Source organism: Coffea arabica, chromosome 8c (assembly GCF_036785885.1).
Source record: "Coffea arabica cultivar ET-39 chromosome 8c, Coffea Arabica ET-39 HiFi, whole genome shotgun sequence".
Lineage (NCBI taxonomy): Eukaryota > Viridiplantae > Streptophyta > Magnoliopsida > Gentianales > Rubiaceae > Coffea > Coffea arabica.
Window position 1 is genome coordinate 36,949,377 of NC_092325.1, and position 13,503 is coordinate 36,962,879.

Here is a 13,503-nt window from a genome sequence, read left to right on the forward strand (position 1 = left end):
CTTTTCTTGTTTGCATGAGATATTTATGTTCAAGTACTTAAATGATTAGTGAATACATACCTTCGTCCAAACTCCAAAGCATGTCAGACTCTATTAATTGAGTCTTCTGTTACACTTTTTCACAGTTACGATATAAATTCGCAAAATTTAAACGAGAATACAAATACCACCTTACAATATCGTGTAACACGAATGTAACATCAAGAAGTATGATAGATATGATTCAAAATCGGCTTCATTTGTATCGCATTTTTCACTGTAGTAACATTTTTATAAGATTGTGTGAAGTTGTGAACTAGCTAATTCGACAATATTCCCGTTTATTTCTTCCCTCTACTATCCCAAAAAAAAAAAAATTTTTTTTGAAGAAAAGTTGATGATTGTATTGTACTACATATCAAGTTTGAACTTCTAAGATGGTGTTTGCAGTACATGCAGTACACTTGTACATGATGTATTACTATTTCCATGAGCAAGAAATGGAGAGGACCACTTCCGTAAGTTTCACGACTCATATGGGACCTTGAAATGGAGTTATACGGGTCAACAAATAAGCTTTTTATCGAATTCAGAAAATTATATATTTTTCCTACAAAAGTGTGGTGATTCTGACGTCAATTTTGTTTTCATCTATTTCATGGGAAACGAAATAGAAAATTTCTACAGAAATAGGCACTAGCTTAAATAGTTAAACGTACTTATCCTATCTGCAATAGTCTGCTTGGATGGTTATTTTGCAGTTTTTTTTTTTGTTTTTTGTTTTGTTGGGGGGGGGGGGGTTTAAAAATGTTTATGAGTTGAATAGTCGGTTAGAGAACGTATTTAGCCTTTTCTATATACATAGTCTCGAGAAACAATTCCAATATTTTCTAAATATTATTTAGCTTGAATTATAAACACATTTTTTTTGTATTCTAAACCCCTTTTATATCTCATATACATTATATCACTTTGCGAGTATCATGCACAAGTAATTTTTATATCTCGGATACATTATATCACTTGGCTTATTTCTATGGCTTCTTATGTAACTAATGTATTTCAATTATTTGTTCTGCAACATTATCTTGTTTGGCAATGATGTGAGTACGAAATTCTCAAGCTGTAGAAGGTGCTCATCAGAAAGCTAAGAAGGAGATTTTGATTTTTTTTTTCTTTTTCTTCTTATTGATTTTCTTTCAGAACGTTTAGAAAAAGGAAAATTGCTTTCACAACGTAAATACTCATAAAATTAAGAACAGCAAATAAAAATTCGATTTACAAGTGCATGATACACGCAAATGCATGTCCTACAGCCTACCATTCAAGTACCCTTGCTAAAAATTCAACTTTGGAAATTTTTCGGTACTCTAATTAACAATTACTACAAGTGCATATTAACAAACTTCCAGATATGCAAAAGTTAGTTTATTTATTACCCCATCCGTTCCATTTTGTATGCCGTGATTTCTATTTTGATTTGCCCTGATCGATGATTTCCTGCAAACGTATAGGGTCAAACGTAGTAACAATTTATCTAGAGTATTCTAGGATCAAACCCACATGGGACGAGTTAATTTTCTACATTAATTATTGTAAAATAGCAAAATTTAAATTTAAGGAGTGAGTTTTTCTAACTAAACAATAAAGGAATAATCAATTCAAATAGAGTAGTGGCGAGAAAACAATAGACGCGAGCCTAGGGTTTCAGGTTTTAATCCAAAATTTGAATCAATTATTTAATTAATTTCTCAATAAACCATGAACGCATCAAATAATTGTATTTTAGATTATCTCTCGATACAACTAAAGTATGCCTAATTAAATCCTACATTTCTCTCGAGATCGCAAGTATTCAATTAAATCCTTTAAAAATTTTAATGATATAAGTATGTCTAATTAAATCCTACGTCTCTCTCGAGATTGCAAGTATTCAATTAAATCTTTTAAAAATTTTAATGATATAAGTGTGTCATACAAATCCTAACCTACTCTCGTGACTAGGATATAAATATGTTCATCTATCTAATGTACGATTGTATATCTTTTCTCAGTTCAATACAAACCCTAAAAGCATGTCTGTGGTGGTTAAACATAAACACGTAATTAAATCATAGCAAAAGGCAAGAAATTAAACTAAAAAAATTAATCAAATTCCTTCATAAAAACCCTAACCTTAGAAACGATTTAGTTCAACATGATTTAAAAATTAAAACCACAAATTCAAAGAGTTGCTACAAAGATAAGAAAAAGAGTAAGAAAACTTCTCAATTGCTTGCTCCAATATTCTCCTTGTGCACTTCTTTGATTTGCCTCCGTTTGATCTTGATCTCTTATGAATAAACTATGAAAAAATGTTAAAATTAACCTAAACTAATGTTTTCCACCCCAAAAAAAGTCATTGATAGCCCCTATTTATAGTTTCTTAAAGTAGTAGCCAAAATAGGGTAGGATTGGATTTATTGGAACTGAAAAACGTCAATTTCGCGTAGTTTTCCGATGAACACTGGCCTAAACACTGGTCTAAACTCTGGCACTGGAGTTCTTTCAGATGACTTGACCAGAAGAACTCCGGTGTGAATATCAGCACAATCTATTAAAGATCCGCGGACAGATCGCTTCGGATCCGCGTGTGTATCCATTTCAAGGCCAAAAATCTCCATCATTGAGGTCGAATTAGCTTTTACTCAAAACATGAAAGTTGTATCGTGGCTTCATGTACCAAATGTTTTGCATCCGATATTTTTGTGTGATGGATGCGAGAAATAGACTTTCATTTCTATGTATATTATATTTATTTTATTGAATTAACATCCAAAAAATCGCTAAATAAAATGCGTCCCATGCCGAAATATCGCAAGTGCCGCCTCGATCTTTAAATTAGATTTTCAACGCCATAAGAATCAAGTCATTTGGAGTATGGTTCCTAAGATATGCCCAAAATACTGATAACTGGTCAGAAAAACTTCACAACGCAACTATACTTCAATATTTTGAATATTTGGCTATGAAAACATGAAAACCAAACTTTGATGGCTTCATAAGATTTGGAGAGCATTCTCTTAGCTTCAAGATGAATCAAGAATTATCTCAATCCAATTTGTGTAGCTCAAATTATCGCCAAAACTTTGAACATGTCAATCCTGCCAAACCTCTCATTTTTCATGTTTTATTCTTCCTTTGCTTCTTCGCACCACGTTTTAGCCATTTTCTTTCCAATTGAGCTTTTCACCCATTAGAACAATATAAGAGCAAAATTAAGTAGTTTCTACTCAAGATAAAACTCAAATAACATGGTTAACTAGCAACTTATACCTATAAATGTACCATAAATTACGCCCTATTAAACTCCCCCACACTTAATCCGTGCTTGTTCTCAAGCACAAGAACAAACCTATTAACTCCAAACAATGGTTATATTTAAGACTATCATTATTAAAACAACCATTCTAAGTAAGTGTCAAGTGCTAATAATGAAAACCAAAGAGATACTTTTTCAGTTAGTTTTTAACACCATCAACCCTTTCAAGTTCGGCTATCCAATTTAGGTATATAAAATATTTAACAAGCATTTTGTAGCAAAATGGACCAACCATTAATCCAAATCTCAAATATATAACTTCATGGATCCACAAACTATTATTTATAATTCACATTTTTTTTCTTTATTTTTCTCTTTGTTTTCTTTAAATTCCCCCACACTTGACCTTTTTCACATTTTAACAAGGGGAATGTACTCAATTTTCAGCCATTCAAACTTTTTGATACGAACTTCAACATCTTCCAAATGAAAGAACTCGGTTACTCAGCTTTCACCACTTAATAATCACATACTCATAGTTATCGTTACTTTTTGACGTGAAAATCGACACTTTTAGGTGAAGACCCATTGGGCAACAATAACCAGTGGAATATAGTCAAATTAATAAAATAAGCATTTAACACCAACAATAACATAAAACCCTGCTCATCTCCCTTTATCATGGAGAACTAAGATTAATAATTAGGTCAAATTCACAAGAAAAATGCTAAAAAAATATTTACAATACCTAGAAAAATTAACCAAAAATTGAAAAGTCTCAAAATATCAAATATTCACTAAAGAAACACTCTAAGGCAACACCATTTAACACTTAACACATCCATACAAATAAACTTTAATAATAATAACTCTTTGAATATAACCCATTGCCTATCAGGAAATCAATAATAAGAACAAAAATCTAAAAAAAAAATTCCAAAAATTTCACTTCACTCTTTCACCCCTCCCCGGCACTTAAGACAATATTGTCCTCAATATTGTGAGTAAAATAATAATAATAATAACAAGAAAAGAGCTGAAAGTGAAACTCCCTGATAATAAATAATTCCAATGACCAAGCAAAGTGGGAGGAAAGTTGCCAATTACCATCCAATAGTTAAACTTTGGAAGCCATCCTACCAATCTAAATGAACAAAGGAACACCATAAACAGGGGTTAAACACACCACCAAATAACCCAAATTAGAAAGTAATAAAATCATAAGAAACTAAATACCACCATTAATACCAAAAACAAGAAAAATATTAAATAAAAAAAAGTCGAATTGCCTCCCGATAAGTGCTAAATTTTATCTTTTCAATCGGACAATGCCAATAAACTGAAGGAGGATGAAATGGTTCAGATATTTGTACATCCTCTAATTTATGTGCCTACAGTACTGCATAACTATTCGTATTAATATTGCGTTTCTAGACCGCTGAAGAAATAGATGAACGATGATCATGCAAAGGCATAAATCTTATATTCTGCTCTAAGACATATTTTTCACCATATAACTCATCAACAGCTGCAATATAAGAACAACATTCCTCATACGAAGGGTATGTTAAGGGTTCAAATATATTAAAGTCTTATTTCTCTTTACCAACCCTTAAAGTTAATTTTCCTTCAAATAAATCTATATTAGCTCCTCCCGTAGTTAAGAACCCTCTACCAAGGACAATAGGTATAGAAATATTTTCTTTCATATCAAGAACAATAAAATCAGCAGGAAGATAAAATTTACCAACTTTTACCAATAAATCCTCTACAATGCCTATTGGATATCGAACTAAACGATCAACTAATTGCAAAATCACTTGAGTAGACACTAGGTTGGCAAACTTCAATTTTCTGAAAAGTGATAGGGGCATCAAATTAACACTTGATCCAAGGTCACATAAACATTTATCAACAAGAAGATGTTCATATTGACAAGGCATATTAAAACTCCCCGGATCTTTCATCTTAATTGGAATACGATTTTGAAGCATTGCATTGCATTCCTCAGAAAAGACACCTCTGCAAAGTCCTTTAACTTCTTTTTATTAGACACTATCTCCTTTAAGAATTTTGCCTAAACAGGGATATTTGCCAAAACTTCGAAAAAAACATATTGACTTGTAATTTTTTAAGCATATCCACGAACTTCTGATTCATCTCATCAGTTGCCTTCTTCTTAAGCCTTTACAGAAAGAGGACAGGTGGCACGTGAGTTTTAACTTCAGGCACCTTTATACATTGATCATCTTCACTGTTGTTGCCCAATCCATCATGCTCATCCTCAATTTTTTCACTTCTATCATCCACTTTAACGTCATTTTTCTTGTCAAATACTGACTTTACTTTATTTTCTGGATCATCCAACACTTTCCTTGAGTGAAGGGTTATTGCCATTGTAGCTTCTTTAGGATTCACTTCAGTGGTACTGGACAGTTTACCTTACCCCTCTCAGTCATTGACTTTGCCAATTGGCCTACTTGTTTCTCCAAACTTTGAATAGAAGCTTGTTGAAATTGAGTTATTTGCTCCAGTTTCTGCATGTATTGCAACATCATATTTTCAACACTTGGCTTCTTTTCTTGAGCTGGCGAAAGCAAATATTAAGATCCCTGCAGCTGATCTGGGAACCGAGGTGGTCCCAAAATGGTGATCCCTTGATTTCTTCATGATAAATTAGGGACATTTCTCCATTCCTCATTGTACGTATTAGAAAAAAGATCATTCATTTGAGAACATGGCTCAAAAGATTGAGTTTTGCCTTTTAGCAACAATTGCATATGATGCATCTGACGACTTAATTCGGCCACTTGTGAATCCAAATCTTTACAAATAGACACTTCATGGACAATTGCTCTTTTATCTCGACCTGCCTTTTGTTGAGAGTTACTAGCAAGTAACTCATATATTGTGATATGAACAAGGGGTCTATGATTCATGTTCAAGTCATGAAGATGGTTGAGTAATTGAAGTCTAACATTCCAGCCATCCCTTTCTTGAGAATTAGTATGTTTACTTAGTTATTTAATCCTTAGCATCATATGTTTATGATAATTTCCAGCCAATTGTTGTCGTTGGTTCAAGTATTGTTAGTTGGTCCGATTCATATTAGCCTAAGAGTTAAACAAATCATTAGTTTGGTTAACTAAACGGCTAGATCATGTTGACCATAGTTAAGCCTTAGGACGAGTTATTTTCTTAGTTAGGGTTGAATTAGGTATAGTTAAGAAGTTTCCTAATTTAGTTAGATTTCTTTTGAGTCTTGGTAAAGGCTATAAAAGAGCCTTAAAGTCCAACGTTTTTTGGAGGTAAATTATGAAAGAAAATTTCCAGCAAACGCTTTGTGTTAGCAACATCTTTTGTCCAAGAGATCCAACTTGAATACTTGAGAAGATTCTTGAGTTTTTCAATTAATTTATCAATTCAAGATCACGTTGAATTGTGACGTCATTCTACTCTTCTATTCAATCTCGAGCAGTCCTTGATTATCTAGAATCCATCCAATTTATCCATAACCTAATCAAGATAAATAATTTCTCTGCCTGATCGATTCGGCTCTTCAAAATAGGTTCTTGCTAGGTCGAGATCGCATCATCTGGTATCAGAGTTTCGGCTCTTGATTCAGGTTAATATCATTTTGTTCTTCTTGATTTTCTCTTTGTTTTGCTACCAAGCCCTAATCATTCTTATTCAAAAAAAAAAAAACTGTTCATCGTTATAGGGTTTGAATATCTTGTGATTACCTTATGTCGCTCGTTTGGTTCTTTTTTTTTCCTTGTGTCATTTGTTTCCCTTGATCAGATTCATTGTTTGAGTAAAAAAAAAAATGTCGTACTGTAGCATAGCTACTGTTCATCGCTACTGTAGTGATACTGTTCACCGCGTCGTTTTACTGTTCATCTGAAATACTGTAGTGGTACTGTTCATCCGAAAAAAAATTGCATGCCTTGTGTTTGTTTCTTGTTGTGCTTGAGTCTTGTAATTGGTTTGGTAATTTCTTAAAGTTCTTGGATCACCTAGTTGGGTTCTTGAAATCTTGATACAAAAGTTTTCAACTTTCCAAATTCTTGAAACCCTAGTTCATCTTCTTGGGTATTTGCGGCTAATTTTTGTTTCTTGAAGTTACAAGTTGAATTGAAAAAGAAAAAAGAAAGAAAGAACATAGATTGATCGTGAAAAAAAAGAGAAAATAAACGAAAAAAAAGGAAAGACAAAAAAAGGAAATAGATCCAAGCCAAACAAGAAAATAGTTTTGAATTTGAAAACTTAATTTGACTTGGATTGTTGCCAAATCTGGTCATATCAATCCTTGTCCAATTTCGTTTGTTAAGCCGCACTTAGGAAAACTCTTAAACTAATATCTTTCTTTTCAAAAGTGAACCAAAGTTTCCCAAACAAATTCCCAAATTTCGTCACCCAAACAAGTTTCCAAATTTCAGCCACTCCTAGTTGGGTAGAAATTTTCTAGGATCCCAAAATTTCTGTCATTTGTGTCTTGTTTATTTGAGTCTTGTCTAGCCATTGAGAGTCCGCGTCTAAGTTCTTTTTCTAGCTTTTAAATGAGTCCAAACAATCCAAGTCAGTTTTGGAGTCTAAGAGTCCGTAAGTTTACTAAGTTGAGTCCATAGTTTCCTAATTCGAGTCTTCTTTGTCTTGTGTCTTTTTTGGTTGAATTAATCACCAAATCAAATCAAGTTTTTGGTGCTGATTTTCAGTAAGAATTTAAGTGTAAATTGTGTCTTAAATCTAGTCCAAAATTGGTACAAACTGGCATCAAATCTATTCGGATTTCACCAAATTTTATTAGGGTCTTCGAGTTCCACTTACCACGAACCAAACTTGGGAATTTTCAGCCTTGTTTTAGCACTTTTGAGTCATTCAAATCAGTCTTTGTTGTGATCAAATCTCAACTCAAGTGTACCGAATCTCATCTACATCACTTCCTTGTGCATTGTTGGATAAGTCATTGAACTACTTGAGGAATTTCTTGTCAACAGGTATCTTGGGAGGAAAACATCTAGTCACCATATTATGAGTGACCAACTAGTATTTATAGGAATACAAACCTAACAGACTATTTACAAGAATACCCTTACTAATTTATTATCTATAAAAATACTAATATTCTCCTAACACTCCCCCTCAAGTTGGAGCATATATATCATAAGCACCCAACTTGTTACAAATGTATTTCACCCTAGAGCCCCCTAAACTCTTGATAAACACATCAGCCAATTGATCTACAGACGGTACATGAGATGTCTTGATGACCCCGTCAAGCAATTTCTCTCGAATGAAATGACAATCAACTTCAATATGTTTTGTCCTTTCACGAAACACTGGATTAGACGCAATATGAACAGCCGCCTGATTATCACACACTAAATTCATAGGCTGTTTATGCTCAAACCCAAGTTCCAGTAACATGCTCTTCAACCAAACCAACTCACACACAGTGTGAGCCATAGCACGGTATTCAGATTCTGCACTTGATCTGGATACAACTGTTTGCTTCTTACTCTTCCACGACACTAAATTACCACCAACAAACACACAATATCCTGTAGTCGATCTTCGATCTGAGGCAGAACCAGCCCAATCTGCATCACTATATCCTTCAATATCAGTGTGTCCATGATTTTGATACAGCAACCCTTTTCCAGGAGCACTCTTAAGATACCTGAGAATCCGTATAACAGCATCCTAATGACTAGTACGAGGGGTGTCAAGAAATTGACTCACAACACTCACTGCAAACGAAATGTCAGGTCTCGTTACAGTGAGATAATTTAATTTACCCACAAGTTTTCGATATTGCTTAGGATCATCAAGTAATGCACCTTGATCTCCTGCTAATTTCACATTGGGATCCATAGGAGTATCCACAGGTCGGCAACCTAACATTCCAACTTCACTCAACATATCGAGTACATATTTTCTTTGACATAAATAAATTCCATATTTAGACTGAGCTATCTCAATACCCAGAAAATATTGTAGATGACCTAAATCCTTTGTCTGAAAGTTTGCCTGCAGATTGGATTTAAGTTTCTGGATTCCCACAACATCATCACCTGTAATCACAATGTCATCCACATAAACAACTAATAAAATTTTACCAGCATTAGAATGCCGATAAAATACAGAGTGATCTACTCCACATCTTGTTAGATCGAATTCCATGACAATACTACTAAACTTGCCAAACCAAGCCCTCGGAGACTGTTTTAATCCATATAAGGATTTTTTCAAACGACAAACCAACCGCGGATTCTCCTCCTGACAAACCCTCGCAACCTTGTGGACAAGAGAACTGCTTTGACTTATATTGATGCCGAAGGCAACTGGCATAGAGCTAGCAAGGGAGCCCCAGAGCAGATTCTAACTCTCTGCAATGCAAGTGAAGACTTTAAAAGGAAGGTTCATGCTATCATAGATAAGTTTGCTGAACGTGGGTTGCGATCATTAGCTGTTGCAAGACAGGAAGTGCCTGCAAAATCAAAAGACAGTCCTGGTGGTCCATGGCAATTTGTGGGTTTGCTATCCCTCTTTGATCCTCCAAGACATGATAGTGCCGAGACAATCCGCAGGGCCCTTAATCTTGGTGTAAATGTCAAGATGATTACAGGTGATCAACTTGCTATTGGAAATGAGACTGGACGCAGACTTGGAATGGGAACAAACATGTATCCTTCTGCTTCTCTACTTGGTCAACACAAAGATGAGTCCATTGCTGGCCTTCCTGTTGAAGAGTTGATCGAGAAGGCTGATGGATTTGCTGGAGTATTTTCGGAGCACAAATATGAAATAGTGAAGAAGTTGCAGGAGAGGAAGCATATTGTTGGGATGACTGGAGATGGAGTAAATGATGCCCCTGCATTGAAGAAGGCAGACATTGGAATTGCAGTTGCAGATGCTACTGATGCTGCAAGAAGTGCTTCTGATATTGTGCTTACTGAACCTGGTCTAAGTGTTATCATAAGTGCTGTTTTGACTAGTAGAGCTATTTTCCAGAGAATGAAGAATTACACGATATATGCAGTCTCCATTACCATTCGTATTATGTTTGGCTTTATGCTTATTGCTTTGATATGGAAGTTTGATTTCTTTCCCTTTATGGTTTTGATTATTGCTATCTTGAATGACGGAACAATTATGACAATCTCAAAGAACAGAGTGAAGCCATCACCTCTCCCTGATAGCTGGAAACTAAAAGAGATTTTTGCCACTGGCGTTGTGCTTGGAGGCTACCTGGCAGTGATGACTGTTGTTTTCTTTTGGGCAATGCATAAAACTGACTTTTTCCACGACAAATTTGGGGTAAAAAATATAAGGAACAGTGAGGATGAAATGATGGCTGCTCTATACCTACAAGTCAGTATTGTTAGCCAGGCTCTGATTTTTGTCACTCGGTCGCGCAGTTGGTCTTATGTTGAACGCCCTGGGCTGTTGTTGTTAACTGCTTTTGTCATTGCTCAGCTGGTTGCAACATTGATTGCTGTTTATGCTAACTGGAGTTTCGCTAGAATTAAAGGATGCGGTTGGGGATGGGCTGGTGTAATCTGGCTTTACAGTGTAGTGTTTTATGTGCCACTTGACTTCCTTAAGTTCTTCATTCGTTATGTATTAAGTGGAAAGGCTTGGCTAAACTTGATCGACAACAAGATCGCTTTCACAACCAAGAAGGATTATGGCAAAGAGGAGAGGGAAGCTCAATGGGTTTTTGCTCAGAGGACTTTGCACGGACTTCAACCACCTGATGCCTCTGGCATCTTGGACGAAAAGAGCAGCTACAGAGAACTTTCTGAAATTGCTGAACAAGCCAAAAGGAGAGCTGAAATGGCCAGGCTTCGGGAGCTGCATACACTCAAGGGTCATGTTGAGTCAGTGGTGAAGCTCAAAGGCTTGGACATTGAAACTATTCAGCAGCATTGTACCGTCTGAAGAAGTTAATGAACCTTGAGCGTGAGGGGCCGGCTGGAAAAAGAAGTGTTGATCAGAGAAAGCAGAGAAGGCCATATTTAGTTAGATAAAAGTCTGTGATGGTAATAACTGAACACTGTAGAAATTTGGTAAGCTTACTAACGGACATTAGATTAAAAGGCAAATTGGGTACGTAAAGAACAGAAGACAGCGGAAGAGATGGGTTAATTTCTACAGTGCCTAGTCCTTTAACTTTAGTTGTAGATCCATCAGCTAAAGTAACATGAGAGAAGGAAGTAGACTCTTGAAAATTAAAAAAATTTCTAGAGGTACATGACATATGATCAGTAGCTTCGGAATCAATGATCCATGAGTCAAAATTTTTGGAAGTGGAGAGACAAGCCATAGCATTACCTTTTTGTGCTAAAGAAGCAGAGGGAAGAGATGCGTGATTTGCAGTTTGGTACTGCAGAAATTTGACATAATCTTCCTCGGATATGGTAAAAGTCTTCTGGGACCCTTGTGCTGAAGAACTTGATTCAGCTTGGTCAATGGTAACTGCATTAGCAAACCGAGGTGGTTTTCCATGTAAATCCCAACAAGTATCATGAGTGTGATTCTTCAAACCACAATGAGTGCACTCACGGGTGCCTCGACCTCCACGACCCCCACGACCTCCTCTACTTCTTCCTCCACGAGAGCCACGTCCCAAGTTAAGTTGCTCTATCCGACCATTGTTAGCAACTAAAGCAGATTTGTCATTAATTAGAGCACCATCACCCTGTGCAGTGTCCTTAGATGCAGAACGTAAGACCCGAGCATACGCCTCTGCAAAGGATGGTAATTGTTCACCTGCTAAAATTTGAGATTTGATTTGTTCAAATTCTGGCTTGAGAACGGCCAAGAATTTGAGCACAAGCATTTGTTCTCTTTACCTCTGCATAACTGTAATATCACTTGAGAGAGGCATTACAGCATTTAATTCTTCTGATACTCGCTTAAGATCAGCAAAGTATTCAGTTACTGTCTTGTTGTCTTGTTGCAACTGAAAATACTCCAAAGAAATATCATACATTTGTGAAAGATTACTACAGTATAATAACCGGACATAATCCCAAACTTCTTTTGTTGTCTCACAATGAGAACACATGTAGGCAATTCGTGGCTCCATAGAATTCCATATTGCTCCAAGAATTTGGGCATCCTCTTGAATCCACATTAGTTTCTTGATGTCCTCCGTAGGAGAGTCATCTGTGAGATATCGTTGCTTTCCTAAGCCTGTCAGATAAATCTTAACGGCTTTTGACCACTGTTGATAATTAGTGTCATTCAACTTCCAATTTGTGATTTGAGGCATCACCATTGGCATAATATTAGTAGACGTCACAATACCTTTTGATAGACTTTCAGCCATAGCGAATAGCACTCCAAACCAAACGAAGGGTCAAAACTCGATATGAACAGCGCGTGAACAGTGCCGTGAACAGTGAACAGCGCCGCGTGAACAGTGCCGTGAACAGTGAACAGTGTCGCATGAACAGTACCCGATGAACAGTCCCCCGCGTGAACAGTCGCGATGAACAGTATCGCGTGAACAGTCGCGATTGCCAAAACTTTTGCTAGATGTTTAACCCTAACCCTAGGACTTTTGCTCTGATACCATGTCAACAGGTATCTTGGGAGGAAAATATCTAGTCACCGTATTATGAGTGACCAACTAGTATTTATAGGAATACAAACCTAACAGACTATTTACAAGAATACCCTTACTAATTTATTATTTATAAGAATACTAATATTCTCCTAACATTTCTGATTTCTTCAAATAAGGAGATCAATGACCAAGAGATTTGCTTGGTAAGCTTATTAGAGTGTTTTAAATACTTGAGTGATACATGAGTGCGAGTGCATACACGTAAGGGAGTGCTGTGAGGAAACTTTTGTTTGTTTTTACTAACCATTTTGCAGGTCAAAGATGAATACCAAAGGTAGTTTACACCACTTTGATCCTACCCTTATGTTGGAATCCATATTGGGGGACCTTGAACGGAGGTTAGACAAATCAGTCCAACTCATGCATAAAAGGCTTGATTGAATCGAGAACGAATCCACAAGATGAGGGATTCCATTCAATCTAGCCATGCTAAAGTGTCAAACCATAAATTTCATACCCTCAAGGAGGAGATGGATCGTGATTGTGCACAACGAGCTTATGAGAGATACAAGCGCACTTGTGATGACTATATGAAAAAATAAAAGAGGACGTGTCGAGCATCTAAAAAGAGCTCATTCTACACCAT

At 35.9% G+C, this 13,503-nt stretch overlaps 1 protein-coding gene across 1 annotated transcript; it reads left to right on the forward strand.

Moving 5' to 3' along the window:
• The first annotated feature begins 7,839 nt into the window (after positions 1-7,839).
• On the forward strand, positions 7,840-11,315 carry LOC113706059 (plasma membrane ATPase 4-like). Its single transcript, XM_072062862.1, has 2 exons — positions 7,840-7,858; positions 9,522-11,315. The coding sequence occupies exons 1-2, from the start codon at positions 7,840-7,842 to the stop codon at positions 11,222-11,224; spliced, it is 1,722 nt and encodes a 573-aa protein (XP_071918963.1). The 3' UTR covers positions 11,225-11,315.
• The last annotated feature ends 2,188 nt before the right edge of the window (positions 11,316-13,503 follow it).